Consider the following 19,271-nt stretch of genomic DNA (forward strand, 5'->3'; position numbering starts at 1 on the left):
ATAATAAAATAAAAGGTAGACAAAGACCCGACATAAATAAATCCCCAACCCAGAGGAAACTACACACCTTACATGGTGTATCATTTTCCAATTTACAAGCCCCGGGGTGGAGGGATGAATCTGTGCCTCCATTTCTCAAATGAAAAGATTGGGGCTCAGAGAGGCTGAGAGCCTTGCCCAAGGTCACACAGGACTTGGACAACACTCTTCCCAGGGCATCCCAGCATATTCGACACCAAAGATGTGTTGAATGTGAGATCATCTGGTTCAGAGGTCGTCGTCACTCTGGGTTAGACCGCCCCCTGGCGGCTGCCTTGGGTTGTGTTCTCTAGAAGCAGGTCCTAAGGCAGTGACGGCGAACCTATGACACGCGTGTCAGGGGTGACACGCGAACTCATTTTTTGGGTTGATTTTTCTTTGTTAAGTGGCATTTAAATATATAAAATAAATATCAAAAATATAAGTCTTTGTTTTACTATGGTTGCAAATATCAAAAAATTTCTATATGTGACACGGCACCAGAGTTAAGTTAGGGTTTTTCAAAATGCGGACACGCCGAGCTCAAAAGGTTCGCCATCACTGTCCTAAGGTAAGACTGTAAAAATGATTTGGGAACGTTCCTGTGACAAACCAGTAGGCACAGTCACACACAGGGTAGCCTTTGCTCAATTCCCTAGGGCAGTGGTCGGCAAATTGGCCCCTTGTGTGTGGCTCTTCACAAAATACCACGTGTGGGCGCGCACGTACAGTGCGATTGAAACTTCGTGGCCCATGCCACGGGGCCAAAGAGCCGCATGTGGCTCACAAGCTGCGGTTTGCAACCACTGCCCTAGGGCGCTCTGGGGACTGTGCAGGTCCCCTGTGAGAGGTGGCCAGGCCCGAGGCAGATCGCTGGAGCATTTTTATTATTATCATCACTGACGGAGATACTACAGAGGCATTAAGGAGTGTAAGGAGGTGTTATTTGGTTGGCAGCACTTGGGGGGTGAGGAGGATGCTGGCATACGATGCCCAAGGACCAGGGAAGCTAAACACTATGCAATACCTCATCCAGGCCCACCCAATGAAAAATTGCCCCACTGCAGATGTCACAAACACCCCAACAGATGAGCGCTTACCAACTTCCAAGTCCTCGTTGGACAGTTTTGGAAATGGAGGCCCAGAGAGGGACAGTGACTTGCCCAAGGCAACACAGCAAAGAAAAGACACAAAGCTAGAGACAGGGGCGCTGGTCTTTTCACAGCAGAACCTTGAGTCTTAATTCCTCCTGAAACTTGAAAGAGAGCATTCTCAGCTCCAAGTGCAAAATCCCTTCTGGATTTCTCATCGGGGGGGAAGGTGGGGGACCCCGGCCTCCCTGGGTGAAGCGGGGAGAAATCAGACTTGAAGACGTTAGAAGCCAGCGCCCAAAGCAGATGCGCCAGCGAAGATAAGGGAGACGGAGTTTTCACCAGACAAATCGCGCCCTGCTCAGTTTAGACATTAAAACGAACTAACTTAATTTCATGCCATATGCAAATCCTCACCAGCTGTCGGCTCTGTAATCACAGGAGACTTAATGTAATAACTAAACAAGAACAAAAACGCAGCCAGTACAGGCTCTGGGCAAGTCCACCGGCAGCGGGCTGGTGTTCTGGGAGCTCAGCTAGAGCGGGGCATTCACGGCGGACACCTGGCCGCCCGCACGCCTGCCATCGCTGGCACAGGAGCGCCTGCCGGGGCCAGAAACAATGGCTGAGGCCTGTTCGGGCCCTGGGTGCCCTGGGCCTCTGTGGACCGTGAACATCTCTCTCCAGACCCCACAGCTTCTTTCCAACTGTCAGGGTTCAGATCTGTCCAGCCATCTGGCCCGAGCGCTCAGAAGTAGCCAGAAGATGTCTCCGGCTCCCTGGCCCCAAAGGGGTGAGGGATGCCGCTCGAGGGGTGAGGAGCGGGGGTGGTCCTCCAACCTGGGGACCCCACGTTCCTCTGGCTGCTCAGGCTAAAAATAACAGCAAGCCTTCATCAAATGCTCACCCTGGGCCAGGAGCCCAGCTCACCACCTTCGGGGAATTCTGTGTTTCCCACAGCCTGCCTGGGTTGTGGGTTTAGTCCCCTGTTAGGGTTTGTACAGGAGGCAACCAATCCATGTTTCTATCTCACATCAATGTCTCTCTCTCTCTCTCTCTCTCTCTCTCTCTCTCTCTCTCTCTCTCTCTTTCTCTCTCTTTCTCTCTCTTTCTCTTCCTCCGTCCTCTCTCTCTAAAATCAAGAAACATATCCTCAGGTGAGAATTAAAAATAATGATAATAATCAAGGAAAATATGTAGACTAGCAGAGGTGAAAAGTGAGATCATTTCTACATGCGTTTTTATGGCTGAAAACCAGGAAACTGACCCAGATGATAGCTTCGGAGAAACGTCTTCATGAAGTAAAAGAGGCAGCTTTTCAGTGAATCTCAGAAAAAGAAAAGGAAAAGGTCTGTAACAAGGCGATCGTCTCAGCGTGTGATGCGGAGCCCGGCACTGAGGGGCCCTGGCTGGCTGTGCTCAGCGTTCTCCTGCCCCCGCCTCCGTGGGAAGCATGTGGCCATGCTGGCGTCACACGTGTCCAGCCGTGCTCCGCGGGGCCACTGTCCCACTACCGTCTCGGAGCAGCTGGAAAGGCTCGAGGTGGAAGAGGGAGGGCCAGGCTCGGAGGCCTTGAAGGAGCCAGCTCCCTCCCCTCCATTTCCAGCTGTTGTCTGTCGGAGAAGCCGTGGAGGACCTGAAGGAGGCAAAGACTCGAAATGCTGAAAGCAGCCAGTCACGAAAGACCAGCTAGTGTATGAGTCCATGCACAGGAAATGTCCAGAACAGAGCAATCCATGCAGACGGGAAATAGACGGGAAAAATCCATGCAGGGGCCGAGGGAGGACAGGACGGTGGTGGAGACACGGGGAATGATTGCAAAAGGGTATGGGGCTTCTCCTGGGGCGATGAAAATGTCCTAAAATCGATTGTGGTGATGGTTTCGCAACTCGGCGAGTATAATGACAGCCATCGACTTGTCCACGTGCAATGAATGAATGGTGTGCCATGCGAATGGTATCTCGAGAAAGCTGTTATTAACAAGCGAAGAAAGTTGCGTTGGCTCTAAACTTAGTCCTCAGGTTCCTAAGCTCCCCAAAAGCCGCCGCCACCATCTCTCTGATTAGGGCTGCCCTCCCTTCGGAGAATTTTTTAAAGAGTGTTTTCTCAGCACCTGAAAAAAGGCCCTTTGATGTCTATCCAAAGCCCTCCTAGGAATTCTTATCTATTTAAGAGAGGGGAGTGCCATTAAAAGCTTGGCTTTCTTGGCTAGCCAAGCACCCATGTTAATTTCCTTGTCTGGCGTTACTATGGCAACAGAAAGCGCCACTGAGAGCTTCTGGGGTTCGTCCTAAAGGGACTGCAATCTGGACCCAGGGTGCAGTGCAGCCTCTCTATGCAGCGGCCCCCGCGCCCTGGCCGCCAGGCTGATGGACCTGCGGGAGGGGCCGCCTGGCCGATGGACCTCCAGGAGGGGCTGCCGGCAGCCCTGCAGCAGGGATGTCTGAGAAAGTGGGGGAAGGAGGGTGCACAAAGGGTTCCTCGAGGGCTGTGCTTCAGGCAGCCAAGTGGCCACCCTGAGCCCCCCCATGACCACGCAGGTCACATCTTCAGAGGCCGCGATGTTAAAGGGCATCGGGAACACCTGAGCCAGTCTCCGTGTCTCCGTGACCATCGTTTTCGGCAGAAGAAGGCAGTGTCTCCGGCCAGTGAGAGTGACAGGCCCTGAAAGCTTTCATTCACCAGCCAGGGGAAAGGCGGTCAGCCACTGGGCGCCCACTGTTCTCACAGGCACGCACGTCTCAGGCCTGCAGAAGTCATAGGGAAGGACGGAAACCGATCCCAATGCCCATCCGTAGCTAAATGGAATACTACACAGCACTGTAAAGTTAATGAGCCAGAACTAAGTATATTACAATGGATATCAATCTCTAAGCCATAATGCTGCCCCCCCACACACCAAAAACTGCAGAAGGATACATAGGGTACATATAACATGTGAAAACATGCAGAACATCGCCATACATTATTTAGGAATATGCGCACATGGGTAAAACCAAGAGGCCACTCATGGATAGAATAAGCATCAAATTCAAGGTGGTGGTTACCGCTGGGAGGGAGGGTAGGGAATGTCATAGGGAAAGGGGTGGCGTTGGTAAGACGATATGGTGTGTGTTTTTGTAACTGGGTGGCAGGTACACAGGTACCCATTGTATTAGCTGTGCCTTCTGTACGTCTGAAGTTTTTCATAATTCCATAGAAAAATATCTGGCACAGTCGTGCATGGGTATTTTTCCCGTTATTTGTGTCTCCTGTTAGATCTATAACGATCCGTCTTGCTTTTAAGGGATAGCGTAGTTGGTGGTGATGTTAGCAAGAAAAAACAGCAGTTATGTTTTGGGTTGTTTTTTTTTTTGAAAGTAAGAAATATCACGTCCGCAAACGACTTGCTCTGAAAACACCACTTAGGTGCATGTCTGAGATCTTAATGGATTCGGGGCTTAATGGAACGAAAATCAGTTCAGCACCGTATGATGTGTGGAACATCCTGGGTCCAGAGCATGAGCCATCGGCCCAGCAGCACCCGCACAGGGTCCCCAAAAGTCTGTCTCTTGGAGGTGCTTAAAACCTGGGCCTGACCTCACTGGGGATCCCTAATAAGGAGGGTCAGCAGCCAGGGAGGACGGCTGCTGCTAGAGTCGCTTCTTCTGCGGCATCCTTAGGTTGGGGTGTGGGGGTGTGGGGGGAATCCAAGCAGGCTGGGAAACAGCGGAGCCTGGGGGTGAAGGGAGCGAGAACCAGGATGGTGTATGTCCTTTAAGGGGAGTCTAGTCGTTCTGCAGCCACCCCAATGCTAGCCAGCCTGAAGTTGGGGAGTTTTGTGTTTTCTACGTCTTGGGATCTGCCTCTGCCAGCAAGAAGTGCTTGCAAGCTGTTTCTTAGAGACGCCTCCGGGTTATTTTGGTTTTGTTTGGTTTTTGCATAATGGACACGTTTCCCGTACAGCCACTTTCCAGGTTCTTTGTCAAGTGTCAAGGTAAGCTTTTAGAAAGCTCCTCTGTGGGCCTCAGGGAGGCAATTTCCACCCAACACAGAATCCTTAAGACGGAGAAAAATAACGTTTCAATATCGCTTCAGGGACCATATTTTGTGCATTTAACACTGCTGAATGCAGACAAAAGTCCAGGAAGAAAATTGAGTGTGCGCTCCTGACAATGGGGATTGAACCGGGGAAGTGACGCCAGGTGGGTTACTGCCCCCTGGTGTCCAAAGACGGTGGTGCAGCCATTTGCAGAGTCATTTGTGGAGTTGCTTCCTGAGTTCACTGCCATCATTTCCTGCCCATTTTATTTTGGTGTTTTTTTTTCTTATAGTTATTTTCAGGAACCTTAATGACTTCAGTGTCTTTAAGGCTCATAACATGGTTTTTCTATTGCCAGCTTTCTCTAAATTCCTACAGTCAGGTGAGCAGACTCATGGGCTGGCTTCCCGTCCATTTTAAAAGCCTTTAAGCAGGGATCTGGCAGCTCTCTATAGTCGGCAAGTAAACATGCCAACTGTTTAAAAATCTGGAGATTTTGCTGAAAAATCTAGGCCTGACACATCTTTTGAAAATAATTGGAAAACCTGCCATTTTCTGGACTGCACCCTAGCATAATAAATGTAGGCTAGAGCTGAAAAGCTGCTGCCCACTTTGAATAAGACAGGTGCTTTCACATTCGCCACACTCCCCACCTTTCCCTATTGGCTCACTAATGGTTCTCACATGGCTTCTGGATTTGTTACCATGGCCTAAACTCATTAAAGAGTTTGCACTGGCATCCTAAGAAGGGGTGAAAAACGGATAAAAGTAGATGATTGCCCTAGCTGGTTTTGCTCAGTGGATAGAGCGTCGGCCTGAGGACTGAAGGGTCCTGGGTTCGAGTCCAGGTAAGGGCACATGCCGGGTTGCGGGCTTGACCCCCAGTGGGGAGCATGCAGGAGGCAGCTGATCAATGATTCTCTCTCATCACTGATGTTTCTATCTCCCTCTCCCTTCCTCTCTGAAATCAATAAAAATATATTTAAAAAAATAATAAAAGTAGATGATTATATCACCTTACGCCCAGGAGGAGGGGACATAGGTCCACAAGCCCCATATTACCCAGTTTAGTGAGGATAAGTGACCTGCTCCAGGTCACACAGTAAGTACTGGGCCCTGCGTTTGAACACACACCTGTCTGACCCCAGAGCCTCACTGCTTTCCACTCCACCAACCACTTCCCGTCATTTAGCTGCTTATACAGCAGGCCCTCCTCTGGGAAACAAGTGCAATAGCAGACACTTGTCACTTCGCCCGCACACAAAACCCCAGAGGCTGTCCTGTCATCACATTGTCCCAAACTTGCAAAAAGCAGACTGGGATCAGCGAGGTCAAATCGCTGAATGTACTCAGTTTGCAAGTGGTAAACATGGGGTTTGAACTGAGGGCTGTGTGACTCCAAAGGTGACACCCCGAAGGGAATGTGCGTTGCAGAGGAGGTCAGATCCTGACGGCAGAGCTGAGCTGTAACACCACAGCTAGCTCACCAGCGAGGAGTGTTGTCCCATGGGGGCTGCGATGCCCAGCTGGGGCCGCCTCTGCTAGGCCACCTCACAGCCTGCTGTCCCACAGCTGTGCTGTTTCACCCCGGGGCTGTTTTCACTGCATCGTCTCTCACTTCACCAGGGCCCAAAGTGGAGACTCCTGTTAGCACTGGCACCAACGACCGTCGGTTGACATAACATCTTTTTAAAAATATATATTTTTATTGATTTCAGAGAGGACGGGAAAGGGAGATAGAAACATCAATGATGAGAGAGAATCATGGGTCGGCTGCCTCCTGCACGCCCCCTACTAGGGATTGAGCCAGTAACCCGGGCATGTGCCCTGACCGGGAATTGAACCGTGACCTCCTGGTTCATGGGTCGGCTCTGGAGCACTGAGCCACATCAGCCGGGCTGACGTAACATCTTAATGCTTAGAATTACTGGGCAGGTCCTGGATGTTTCAATATTTGTGAGTTGAGATGGAGGTTTCAGAAAAAATGGAGGTTTCAGCTTCTGCATGAAGGGGAAAAAAATCCTCTGTCTCTCTAGAAAGCAAAACAAGCAGCCAGGCCCTTCTCTGGAGGATCCAAATTTAAAAGTCAGGGAGGACAGGAGAGAGGGTGAGAGAAAGGGGAAAGGCTAATCCTGGTAGCACAAGGTGGAGGATAAGAACTGGGCTGTGAAGTCAGATTAGCAGGGTGGAGAGGTGCAAGTCATCAGCATCCTCATATTACACCTAAGGAAACTGAGGCCAGGGGAGATGCGGGCGGGATTGCGAGTTTCCGAGCTCCCGCGCAGCGTTCTTTGCACCTGCTGCTCGCGCCGTCTCCCAGGTCCCGCCTCTCCTGTTGTTGATTGGCTACGGCGGGCTCAAGAGCTACGCAGAAGCCAGCCAATGAGAGTGGCCCACGGCGAGTCTTTCCCGGGAAGCCGACGTCAACGCGAGAACCCGGAAGTGCGAGGGCCGGACCAGTGAAGGGAGCCAACCCGCGGTGAGGAGCGTGACGGGCCGACCAATGGCGAGTCGGAGAGGGCGGGGCCAGAAGGCCGGCGGCGGAGGAGGTCCTGCGAGTTCGCGCCGCGGAGCCTGAGAACGCCGGGAAGGAGGCGGCGGTGGTGGTCCCTGGCCGAGGTGCGCGGTGAGGCGGGGGCGAGCCCGAGGGCCTTGGAAGGATGGAGTGGGGAAGGGTGCGGCAGGGCCGAGAGCCCTGGGGTGGTGGTAGGAGCGGTGAGCGGTTCGGAAAGGGGCGGCTCCCCAGAATGACCTTAGTGCAGTCCACTTCCCTCTCCGGGCCTCGGTTTCCCCTTCCTGTCGTCGCGGGGGGTGAGGAATGCGCGCCTCCGGGAGCACACAGCCACCTCCTGGCGCTCAGCCGGGTCCCCGGCCAACTGCAGCCCCGCCGAGGAGCCCGTCGCTCGGGGAGCGGGCGCAGACCACCCGGACGAAGCAGGGACCCACGCCGTCTCCGTCCCCCCATTAGAGCGCGTCCCAAGCCATTTCTGATGTCCCATTATGGAGCCAGGTTGCTCCCTTAGACTCACAGCCCGAAGCGACCAGAAACCTAATGAGCCGCCTTCATCGTGGAGGCCCAGCACCGGGAGCAGCCGGGGCAGGTGCACAGGCCCTGGGGGTGGATACGGGAGAGGGGAAGCCCGGCACCTGCGCCCAGACGCACCTGGGCTCGGCTCCCGGAGCCTCGATGTACTCCCTCCCTGCGGGCCTTCTGGGGGTTGGCCTACCCTGCCTGTGGCTTGTTTCCTTCTGTAAAATGGAGCTGGCTAGCTTTCCTCCTCCAGGGACTGAGGCTTGTGGCCTCGTGCGTGGCTAGCGCTCAGCTCTCCATAGTTGCCCAATAAATGCTTATTGTTAGCATCCTGGTGCTTGCATCCCTGCCCCCCTCCCCCCCAACGCCAGCCCCAACCACAAGCCCCTGGCACAGAGGGCCAGGGGTCACTCGCTCTGGCCCTCACCCAGAGTTCTTTTTGAGATGCTTGGCTGCCCAAACTCTAGGCGGGGACCCCACCGTCTCGGGGATACACGCCAGTAAAGGAAGGCAGGCCGGAGAGGGGATTGGCATTGCGGCTGATACCAGGGTAAGGGCGGGAGAGGTGGCGGGCCATTGGGCAGTAAATCAGGCCACCAGCTGTGCTGATCGGAAAAGGATGGACCTCAGAACTGGCTTAGCCAATCTGGATGTGTGTGTGTATACTATTTTTTTTCCTAGACCAGTGGTTCTCAACCTGGGCTGCACATTAGAATCGCCTGGGAATCTTTTTAAAATCCTGATTTCTGGGCCTCATCCTCCGGAAATTCTGTTTCTTCGTTATGGGGTAAGGCCACAACATTAGTAACCAAGAAACAGAATTTCCGGAGGATGAGGCCCAGAAATCAGGATTTTAACAAGATTCCCAGGTGATTCTAATGTGCAGCCCAGGTTGAGAACCACTGTCCTAGATGCTCAGCACAAAAGGATTTGCGATGGAGGGGGGAGACTTTAGAGCCACGGGGTGCTGAGTTCAAGCCCTAAGGCTGCCACTGGCTCACTGGGTGACTTCGGGCAGGAGACACTTGGCCTCTCTGAGCCTGTCTCCTCGTCTGGAGGGGGGGTGACAGTAGCATCAGCTCCTGTTGTGGATGGCAGGGGGGTATGTGTAGGTCCTTTGTGCTTGGTACACAGCAGGTGCTTAATAAATGCTGGGCAACTGCAGCCTTGCTTTCCAGACTGGCCCCTCCCCATTGATACCCACTCCTTGCTTGCCCCCACTCCCTGGTCATAGTGAGTTAAGAAGTGTAGGGTCTCCAAGCCCTCGCGGAGACAGGAACATGTCCTAAACGTATCGGCTCATCTCCTACAACTCTTGGTTCCTTTCAGATCCGGCTCGCTCTCTCCGGCGACTGTGGGTATGTGCAAGGGGCGCACCCCTGAGTCCAGATGACACTCATGCCGATGGCTTCAGTGGTGGCCGTAGCTGAACCAAAATGGGTCCCCATCTGGGGCCGCTTCCTGTGGGTGATGCTGCTGAGCATGGCGCTGGGGTCCCTGCTGGCCCTGCTGCTGCCGCTGGGGGCCATGGAGGAGCAGTGTTTGGCCTTGCTCAAAGGCTTCTCCCTGCTCAGGAGCAGGTTGGACAGGGCCCAGCATGCCGTCAGCAGGTGCACCAGCCCATCCACGGAACTCAGCGTCACCTCCAAGGACGCGGCCCTGCTGGTGGTCAAGGCCACGTCCTCCCCAGGTAAGACAGAGTGGCCGTCTCTTCGGCTCTTGGTTTTTTGGATTGTGCCATATTTTATTTATCTGTTATCATTTATGTTGTTCACACTTTTAAATTATATTTATTGGGGAAACATTGGTAACATAAACTTCAGGTGTACAATGAATGATACGACATCTGTATATTCGGTTGTGTGCTCCCCACCCACAGTCTGGTCTCTCTTTGTCACCATGTATTTGACCCCCTTCACCCTCTTTGTCCTCCCACTGCCCCTTCCCCTTTGGGAACCACCATTCTGTTGTCTGCATGAGTTTTTGTTTGTTCATTTGTTGCTTTTTGTTTTATATCCCCCATATGAGCGAATTTATACAGTTCTTGTCCTTTTCCATCTGATATTCACTTAGCATGATACTCTCAAGATCCCTCCATGCTATGGCAAATGGCAATATTTCATCTCTTTTACGGTTAAGTGTGTATGTATTGTATGTATGTACCATATCTTTACCCATTCATCCGTCAAAGGACACTTGGACTGTTTCCATGTCTTAGCTATTGTGAATAATGCAGCAGTGAACATAGGACTACAAATATCTATGAATAAGTTGTTTTCAAATTTTTTGGGTAGATTCCCAGAAGAGGGATTGCTGGGTCATATGGTAGCTCTATTCATAATTTTTTGAGGACTTTCCGTACTGGTTTCCATAGTGGCGGCACCAGCTTATAGTCCCACCAGCAGGAGAGGGCTCCCTCTCCACACCCTCTACAACTTTTATTTCTTCTTTTTGGTAATAGCCACTGTTAACAGGTGTGAGATGGTATCTCGTAGTTTTGATTTGCGTTTCCCTTATAACTAGTGATGTTGAGCATCCTTTCATGTATCTGTTGGCTCTTATGTCTTCCTTGGAAAGCGTCTATTCAGGTCCTCTGCCCATGTTTTAATCCAGGTGTTTGTTGTTGTTGGATTGTATGAGTTCTTTATATAGTTTGCATGTTAGCCCGGTATTGGGGGTGTGATTTGTAAATATCGTCTCCCATTCGGTTGGTTGCCTTTTGTTTTTGTGGTTTCTTTTGCTGTGCAGCTTTTTGGTTTGCTGCAGTACCTTTCACTTTATTTGATTTTACTTCCCTTACCATTGGGGTCAAGTTCACAGAAACCCCTGAGACCAAGGTCTGTAAGTTTAGTGCCCATATTTTTTGTATATAAGTGGAACCTCTGTTCTCGAACTCAGTTAGTTCCAGAAGGTGCTTGAGAAGCGAGTTGTTCGAAAACCGAATCATTTTTCCCCATTAGAAATAATGTAAATTGAATTGTCTGTTCCAGATCCCCAAATGATTGTTTTACCTTTCTTATACACAGTACATATCTAATGGACTGTTTAATCTGTAAATACTTTTCTTAAATTTATCAAATCACCCCCTACTAGCCTTAAACTATACCACTGCCTCCACAATGCTATTACCACCTGCTTCTCATTTATCCAGTTACCAAGTTTTTCTACCTATTCAATTGCCTGGTGGTTGTTCTGTGAGCACTTTCACACATCAGCCCTGTTGATGGCCTCTTTATGTTTTGAAATTGTGCTAACTGTCCATTTCGCCAGCAACAAAAGCATTCTCTCCTTTGTTGCTTAAGAGATGCTTTTTGTCATGCTGCGGTATCAGCATGGAAGGGTTGTCAGGTAGAAAACCAAGACTTTTTCTGTGAACAACTGGCTGGAAACCAAATTATTCGAGATGAGAGACATTTGAGAACCGAGGTTTGACTGTATTTTATTGTTTCAGGTCTTATATTCAAGTCTTTAATCCACTTTAGTTACGTTTTGTGTATGGTCTCAGATAGCAGTTTCATTCTTTGGCATGTGGCTTTCTAGTCTTCCCAGTGTCATTTATTGAAGAGACTTTCCTTCCCTCCAGTGTATGTTTTGGCTTCTTTTACAAAAATTAGTTGTCCATATATATATAGGGTGTCCCTCCAAAATGCATACACACTTGGCATAATTATAAAGGCAGTGTTTATGAAAACACATTTCATTTTCAAAGTGTAATGGAATCACAAACGTTGTGCGTATATATTTTGGGGGGATACCCTGTATGTGTGGGCTTATTTCTGGACTCTCAATCCCGGCTCCATTGGTCTGTGTTTTCCTGCCAGTGCCATGCTGTGTAGATGACGCCCACTCTGCACTTCTGCCTCATCCCCAAATTGTTGGGATGCAGGGACTTTCATTTCCCAGCTTCCTTTCCCGGGTTCTGCCAGGGTGTCTGGGGCAGGGGAGACAAGTTTGCGGCCTCACAGCTCAGTTCCCCCCACCGCCCCCACCCCGCGGCAGAGGGTGGGCACCACTGTGTTAAGGCTTCCCAGCTACCTCTACCTGGCTTAGCCTAGACGGGCGGCGGGGAAGGGCGATGTTCTTTCCTGGAGGGAACCTGCCCTGCCCCTTACACTGCAGGCTGCACACACTTCTCCATCTCTACCTACCTCACTCGCTGGAGCCACAGTGGACACTGAACTTCGTCTCCGTCCCTGTCCTTCCTCTGTCCCACCTCCCCTACTTCCCATCCTCAGATGTTCCTGTGCGTGGATCTTTTAGGTGCATTTGTGTGTTGAGTGGGTGATCCTTTGTTGAGTTACAGTGGTTTTTTTGTACATTATATGGGAGAAGCAATGGAGTCCTCTCACTCCCCCACGATACTGACATTACTCTCTTCTGAGGCCCAGAAATCAGGATTTTAAAAAGATTCCCAGGTGATTCTAGTGTGCAGCCAAGGTTGAGAGCCACTGGGATAGATGTTTAGTGTCTACCATGTCCTGTGGGCAGGGCACGGGTATTACAGTGAAGAAGTCAGCCCTGGCCTCCCAGCCAGCCTATATAAGCAGACAGGTGACAGGTACAGCGCCACCATGTGGTGATGGGGGAGCGAAGGGGTCACAGGAGCACACCAGGAAGGCTCCCTGGAGGAGGAGGTGCCCAAGCTGAGACCAAGTGTAAGCAGGAGTGACCCAGTGGAAGTTGTGAGGGGAGAGTGCTCCAGCGGAGACCAGAGGGTAGGAGAGCCTGGGCACTTGAGGAACTAAAAGAAGCCCAGTGTGTGTGGCTGATACTGATACTGGGTTTCCGGAGGGTGGGGAGTGGGGCGTTGGGGGACGGTGGAAGGAAGACTAGATGTCAAGCAGGTGTGGCTGAAGATGAAAGGAATGAAAGGGCCCGGGAATGGGGAGGCCTAGGGAGCTAGCACCCGTGGGGAGTTATTCCCAGCCTGGCCTAGCGGCAGGGGCACCATCAGATGGATCACCAGAACAGCCAAGAGCTGGAGAAGATGCAGGGAGAGCCCAGTGATGGGAGTTGTGGCCCCAGGGTCACAGCCACTCAATATGGCAGTTGAAGGCAGGGGGCCAGGTAGTACCTCCTGGGGTGCAGAGAATGGCTCTGGGGACAAATGGAAAACCACCACATCCATACGTGCAGTGGCACTGGGCATGAGCAGCCTGCCTAGAACAACCCCAAGGCTATGTCTTCCCCTGACAGGTCACCTCAGTGTCCTTGGCCACTCCCTGCCCTCCCTGATAATGCTCCTTTGGCTCTTTTCTAGCCGCTCGGTTGGAAGCCAAAGCAGCTCTGCACCAAGCCCTGGAAATGAAACGCCAGGGCAAGCGGAAGAAGGCCCACAAGCTCTTCTTGCACGCCCTGAGCATGGACCCAGACTCGGTGGATGCGCTCACCGAGTTTGGCATCTTCTCCGAAGAGGAAAAGGACATCATCCAGGCAGACTTCTTGTACACCAGAGCGCTGACCATCTCGCCCTACCACGAGAAAGCGCTGGTCAGCCGGGACCGGACGCTGCCGCTGGTGGAGGAGATCGACCAGAGGTACTTCAGCATCATCGACGACAAAGTGAGGAAGGTCATGTCCATCCCCAAGGGCAACTCCGCGCTGCAGAGGGTCATGGAGGAAACGTACTACCATCACATCTACCACACGGTTGCCATCGAGGGCAACACCCTCACCCTCTCGGAAATCAGGCACATCCTGGAGACCCGCTATGCGGTGCCGGGGAAAAGCCTGGAGGAGCAGAACGAGGTCATTGGCATGCACGCGGCAATGAAGTACGTCAACACCACGTTGGTTTCCCGCATGGGGTCCGTCACCATCAGCGACATACTGGAGATCCACAGGCGCGTGCTGGGTTACGTGGATCCCGTGGAAGCCGGCAGGTTTCGGACAACACAGGTCCTTGTGGGACACCACATCCCTCCCCATCCTCAAGATGTGGAAAAGCAGATGCAAGAGTTCATACAGTGGCTCAACTCCGAGGATGCTATGAATCTGCACCCAGTGGAGTTTGCAGCCTTGGCCCATTATAAACTCGTTTACATCCACCCTTTCATTGACGGCAATGGAAGGACCTCACGCCTGCTGATGAACCTCATCCTAATGCAGGCGGGCTACCCACCCATCACCATCCGCAAGGAGCAGAGATCTGAGTACTACCACGTACTGGAGGTCGCCAATGAAGGCGACGTGAGGCCATTCATTCGCTTCATTGCCAAGTGTACAGAGACCACCCTGGACACCCTGCTCTTTGCCACAACAGAGTACCCAGTGGCACTGCCAGAGGCCAAACCCAATCACTCAGGGTTCAAGGAGACGCTACCTGTGAAACCTTAACCCTCTACATCTTCCCTTGGTGACAGAAGGTTTCCAGGGGGAGAAAAAAAAATCAAAACTTAGCATTTCTAGAAACCTTGTCGTCTCCAAAACAAAAGGAAACAGATAAGGAACTTAAACGTTCTTTACCTCCAAATGTTTTTTTTTAGTTAAAGAAAATAACTAAGTTATTAAGCCTTGTCTCTAAGATAACTTATAATTCAGCCAAGTTATTTATTTTCTTCTTTTGAGCCAGTAAATGTGTCTGCCATCTGTGCTGGTGGCCCATTCTTGTGGTGGTCCCAGCAGGCATTGGGGCACCAGGGCTCCTTGCGTGACCAGACCAGTTCTGGAGCAGAATTTGCACTAAGGTAAGGAGAGGCCAGCACTGGGGCGAGGTCCAGAGACACAGGATGAGTCCGCCGGGTCTTCCTCGGAGACTGCCTGGAGGTCAGCACTCCTGGGGAAAACCTGGTCCCAGTTTTGAGAAATGATTGAAAGCTTGCTTGTTTAGAGATGTTTGCTTCCCTACAAAGATTAGTGTTGTGACTAATTCTTACTGGCAGGGCAAACTTCTGAGATACAAAACGAAAGCAGCGAGTGTTGACATTTCTAGTTCGGTACCTTGCTTATTTCAGGGAAGAGCCATAGTTTGCAAACTCTAGTGTCAGGGTGTTTTTCCATATTAAGACTATTTTTCTAATTAATAGGGGAATGGCCACCCTGGTTTTTCTGTTGATGTTTCTCTCACTTCATTTGCAGCAACTCAGACCAGATGTTAGTCTGAAAGTTCCCTGGGCTTTCACCAAACAGCTGAATCCTGCTGCCAACCAGGTATTGTGCAGTCGGGCGAGTCTGCCCTCACCCCCCTGAGTTTAACGTCTTCTATTGGTAGGTGTTAAATCAGATGCCACATCAACACCAAAAAAGCATCTTGATAGTGAATTAGAGCACCAGTTTGTGCTAAACCACAAAAACCCTTTGACCACAGCACTTGTTCACCTGCCCCCACCTCCCACAGCCCCTGTAGGCCCTGCGTCCCCCTGGGGGAAGCAGAATAGATTGCCTTGGAGTGGCCTTACTTGCCTAACAACTATGGTTTATGTCATATGGGCAAGCTGTCATTCTATGAAGTAGAATCTTCTCTTTCAATCACATACGGCCCAGGTGCCAATAAAACTGCTGCTAATTAGTGAGAATGGCCAGAAACCTCTGCTTCCCGTTCCAGGGGCAGAGCCATGATGTCTAACCCGGTGCTGCACTTTGAATGTCAGTGAGAACATAATGTTGTCTGATTTGAGAATTCAGATCCTGGTAGCAATGAGGGCACTGCTCTTATGTAGCAGGTGTTTAGTTTATAGTTATTTAATTGTTTAACAAGCACATTCAGAATGGTTTTCTGGAAAATAAGCATAAAGATGTATGACATGGCCCCAAGGTGATAGTTATTCAGACCTTTATAAAAATATTTTCATACTTGTATGCTGCCATAAGGTATTTCTTAACCTTAAATCTATTGTCTTGATTTTATAAGCTCACCAAGGAAGCCTGATGGAAGTGCTTGCTTTTACTATAGAAATTGGCACTTTAGCTATATGTGAAGGATATTATTTTAACAAATAACTGATTCTAATAAAGTATTTTATTGTATTAAATAAATGCCTGAGACGACTTTGTTCTTTTTCAAGAAATGGTCCCATTTGTCAGAAGGATGCAGGAGGGATTGTGTCAGGACTTCAGCCCTATTCTTTATGAAGTTTAAAGCTGAAGACACATCACAGCTGAAAAGATTTGTAAGTCAAATCCCATAGTCACTTTGACTTAAAAGTTCTACTTACACATCTGTTAGGTAAAGCAAGGTACGCAAATTTCAAAACACGCCCATATTTGCACAGCGGAGTACCATTCTGCGAGAGGTTCTTAAGAGAACTTCAGTTTAATAAACAAAGCTAAATGAGGAAAATTTAAGTCCGCACTTGACATGGTATTTAAATAAAACCCAACGGCTGAAACTCAATATTTAGACAAAGAACAACACAGTCCACTATTCACTAGGCAAAGAAAATGGTCCACAGCAGGTGGCACACAGAATTCCTATAGAAAACAAATGTCAGATATTTTGCTTTGAGGAAACATAAAACAGTGGTTGACATGTCATTTACAAAAACATAATATAAAAACGCACAGCCCCCTAAAACAAAAACCCATCAAATATTTTTTAGGTGATTGGCCCTATCCCCACCCCTTTACTAAAATAGGCCATTCTGGTGAATTACTAGCATTTGCCGTTTTGTCTTTTAAAAATTAAAAGAGTGACGGGCATATGGACTATACAGAGTGTAAGAGAAGTGTCTTATAAGAAGGGGCCTGAGTTGGCTGAAACAGTTGGACAAGTGTGTCTCAAAATGGTGTGTCCAAGTTTCACTCCCATTTCTCTTAAAGACAAAAAATACCTTAGAAACTTTACCTGGTGCCCAGTCATGGAGTGACTGTTTTCCTGCTGTCACCCTCAATGTGAGGGAACATGTGAAGCCTCTCTGCTCGGACACCCGTTCCCTTTCTGTCGACACCAGGGGAAACTGCGCTGCCTTGGGCCCTTCCGTACCCAGGTACAGCTGGGAGATGGTGTCCTCCCGGCCAGCATGAAGTAAGGCATCTCCCTTCTCTGAGTCCCGTTCACTTTCTCAGAAGCAGCTTGGCAAAATCAGCATTGGACATCTTGGGAGCCTCAGTGGCCTCTGAGGTGGTGACCGCTGGCTTCAGGGCAGGGCCATTCTCGGCCTGAGCTCCGGTGGTGCTGGGGCGGTGCAGGGCGCGAGGCAGCAGAGAGAGCTGGGTCCTTCCCTTCCCCCGCCTGGAAGAGCAGACACTGAATGTACCCTTTCCAAGTAATAACTGGTGGCCCCTGGTTGATCTGTAGCTGACCCTGGCCAGCATCTGGTTGTCAGGCTATGTTTAAACACATGGATTCAACTGGCAAAGAGGACTTTAAATAAATCACAATTGGCCAACACCAGGAAGGGCTGCGCTGCAGGGACATGCTCTGGACACCCTGCTCCAGGACTACAGGGGACAGCAGGCCCTAGCTGTCTGTCCTAACAGGAAACCAATCCAGCCGGGTATGACGGGACAAAGCCTGCACTGGCTAACATGCAAACACTTACGCTCCATATATCTGCCGGGGTACGTTGGGGCCACCTGGTCCTTTCCTTGCCTCTGGCTTCTCTGGAACTTTCCTCTGAGGGGGGTTGCTGATGGCCACTTTGATGACATTCTCTTTGATCGTCATGCCATCCATCTTCATGACAGCCTGCGATGCCTGGGATTCATTTTCGTATTCCACGTAGGCCAGGCCCTGAAAGAGGCCACAGCCAGGTCAGGTGCTGGGGGGTCAGATCAGGACAGGTGCCCCATCAGTAGGTGACCGACCCCACCAGTGCCATCCTTCGTCTACAGGTTTATTCCCTGCCCGACTTTCCACTTCTGTAACTGACTGTAACTTCAATAACCTTTGTAAGGTCAGTACCTCTTGTGGTTGCTCCAGCAAAAGAAAGAAAAAGACCGACAGGCCAGTGTAAATCCAGCTTTCGGCTGAGGTGGCCTGGCCCAGGGAGCAGCCCAGGTGGGCCTAATGTCTGTGTGCGCCCTCCTTATTTCTTTTTAACTCCTGATTAACCTGGATGGGGGTGGCGGGGGAGGGGGCAGAGAAGAAAGGTAATACAAACTCATGTTTAAACAACATGGGTCCGCTACTAAAAATGTGGTGCAAAGAGGATTAAGGGGGTGGAGGGAGCTGAGGAAATGGCTGGAGGCCAAGTCCGGGCAGGAAGGAGACTGCAGAGGGCAGCCCCTCACCCCAAGGCCCCACAGTCTGGAATTCGTGTGCTCCTCTGCGAATTCATGCGAGTGTTTTTTAATGCCTTATATTTTTAGTACAACTAGATACAGATTCCAAATGCAAGCAGAGCCTAATGTACCTATCCTTCACGTGTCATTTGTTTCTTAGCAGACAAACTAGGAACCCACTCTAGACCCCAGTGATCTCTGCACAGACGCAGAACTGGCTTCATCCAAGCCTGGAGGGCGGTGTGCTGACCGTCCACTCCGACACTGACCTTCGGTTTGCCAGCCCGGTTGGTAACCAGCCTGATGTCCTTCACGGTGCCATGAGCCTTACAGATCTCTTCGAGTTCCTCTTTAGTGCAGGAAAAGGGTAGGCCCGAGATAAACAGCTTGTGCTTCTCCAGGGCAGTGCTGTACCTGAACACCTAGGAAGGAAGGAGGCAGAAAACCAACAATTAGAAGCCCAGCCCAGCACACTGGCCACTCCGGCAGGCCCAGCCGGGCAGACCAGAGCTGAGGCTGGATGCTGGGAAAGGCTAACTGGGCATGTCACTTACCACTTCCCTCCTCTACAGAATGGCAACAATGAAAGTAGCTATTCTCAGAGTTTGGGTGGGGATCCCCTAAGGCAGTGGCTCTCAGCCTTCCTAATGCTGTGACCCTTTAATACAGTTCCTCATGTTGTGGTGACCCCCAACCATAAAATTATTTTCGTTGCTACTTCATAACTAATTTTGCTACTGTTATAAATTGTAATGTAAATATCTGATATGCAGGATATATTTTCATTGTTACAAATTGAACATAAAGCATAGTAATTACAAAAACAATCTGTAATTATATATTTAATGTGTTTTCCGATGGTCTTAGGCGATCCCTGTGAAAGTGTCATTCGACCCCCAAAGGGGTCGCGACCCACAGGTTGAGAACCGCTGCCCTAAGGTAATACATA

General features: G+C 50.5%; 2 protein-coding genes and 1 pseudogene across 19 annotated transcripts in view; 1 reads left to right on the forward strand and 2 right to left on the reverse strand.

The window, feature by feature from the left end:
• Window positions 1–5,414: 5,414 nt before the first annotated feature.
• On the reverse strand, window positions 5,415–5,536 carry LOC118678692 (annotated as a pseudogene).
• Window positions 5,537–7,648: 2,112 nt separating this feature from the next.
• Window positions 7,649–18,610, forward strand: FICD (FIC domain protein adenylyltransferase). Of its 12 annotated transcripts, XR_004974927.1 has the most exons (6): window positions 7,649–7,749; window positions 9,491–9,851; window positions 13,422–14,847; window positions 15,239–15,310; window positions 15,705–15,749; window positions 16,165–16,277. XR_004974927.1 is itself a non-coding variant. In XM_036354316.1 (3 exons), exons 2-3 carry the CDS (start codon window positions 9,551–9,553, stop codon window positions 14,495–14,497), a joined length of 1,377 nt encoding a protein of 458 aa, XP_036210209.1. In that variant the 5' UTR covers window positions 7,649–7,749; window positions 9,491–9,550; the 3' UTR covers window positions 14,498–16,129. The 12 variants fall into 12 exon arrangements, 4 of the variants coding, with proteins under 4 accessions (XP_036210209.1, XP_036210210.1, XP_036210212.1 ...); XR_004974922.1 differs by adding an exon at window positions 18,483–18,610 and having other exon boundaries at window positions 13,422–15,749; window positions 16,165–16,269; XR_004974924.1 differs by lacking the exon at window positions 15,705–15,749 and adding an exon at window positions 18,483–18,610 and having other exon boundaries at window positions 13,422–15,310; window positions 16,165–16,269.
• The window catches only part of SART3 (spliceosome associated factor 3, U4/U6 recycling protein), a 34,127-nt gene continuing 24,787 nt past the window's right edge, over window positions 9,932–19,271 (reverse strand). For 4 of the 7 annotated variants that reach the window (XM_036354310.1, XM_036354313.1, XM_036354312.1 and 1 more), the window contains 3 exons: window positions 18,592–18,744; window positions 17,641–17,831; window positions 16,385–17,330 (listed from right to left, as the gene is read on the reverse strand). In XM_036354310.1, coding sequence (XP_036210203.1) covers window positions 17,153–17,330; window positions 17,641–17,831; window positions 18,592–18,744 — 522 coding nt within the window. In that variant the 3' untranslated portion in view covers window positions 16,385–17,152. Of the gene's footprint in view, window positions 13,763–16,381; window positions 17,331–17,640; window positions 17,860–18,591; window positions 18,745–19,271 lie in introns of those variants that run through there. The other 3 variants (XR_004974920.1, XR_004974919.1, XM_036354315.1) reach the window with 3 other exon arrangements.

This window comes from Myotis myotis, unplaced genomic scaffold (assembly GCF_014108235.1).
Source record: "Myotis myotis isolate mMyoMyo1 unplaced genomic scaffold, mMyoMyo1.p scaffold_m19_p_20, whole genome shotgun sequence".
In the NCBI taxonomy this organism is placed as follows: Eukaryota; Metazoa; Chordata; class Mammalia; order Chiroptera; family Vespertilionidae; genus Myotis; species Myotis myotis.

Bases quoted from the DNA above. Each gene is read 5' to 3' on its own strand.
- FICD (XM_036354316.1), top strand. From the start codon at position 9,551: ATGACACTCATGCCGATGGCTTCAGTGGTGGCCGTAGCTGAACCAAAA. The intron at 9,852-13,421 runs GTAAGACAGAGT...GCTCTTTTCTAG, and splicing joins CAAGGCCACGTCCTCCCCAG to CCGCTCGGTTGGAAGCCAAA.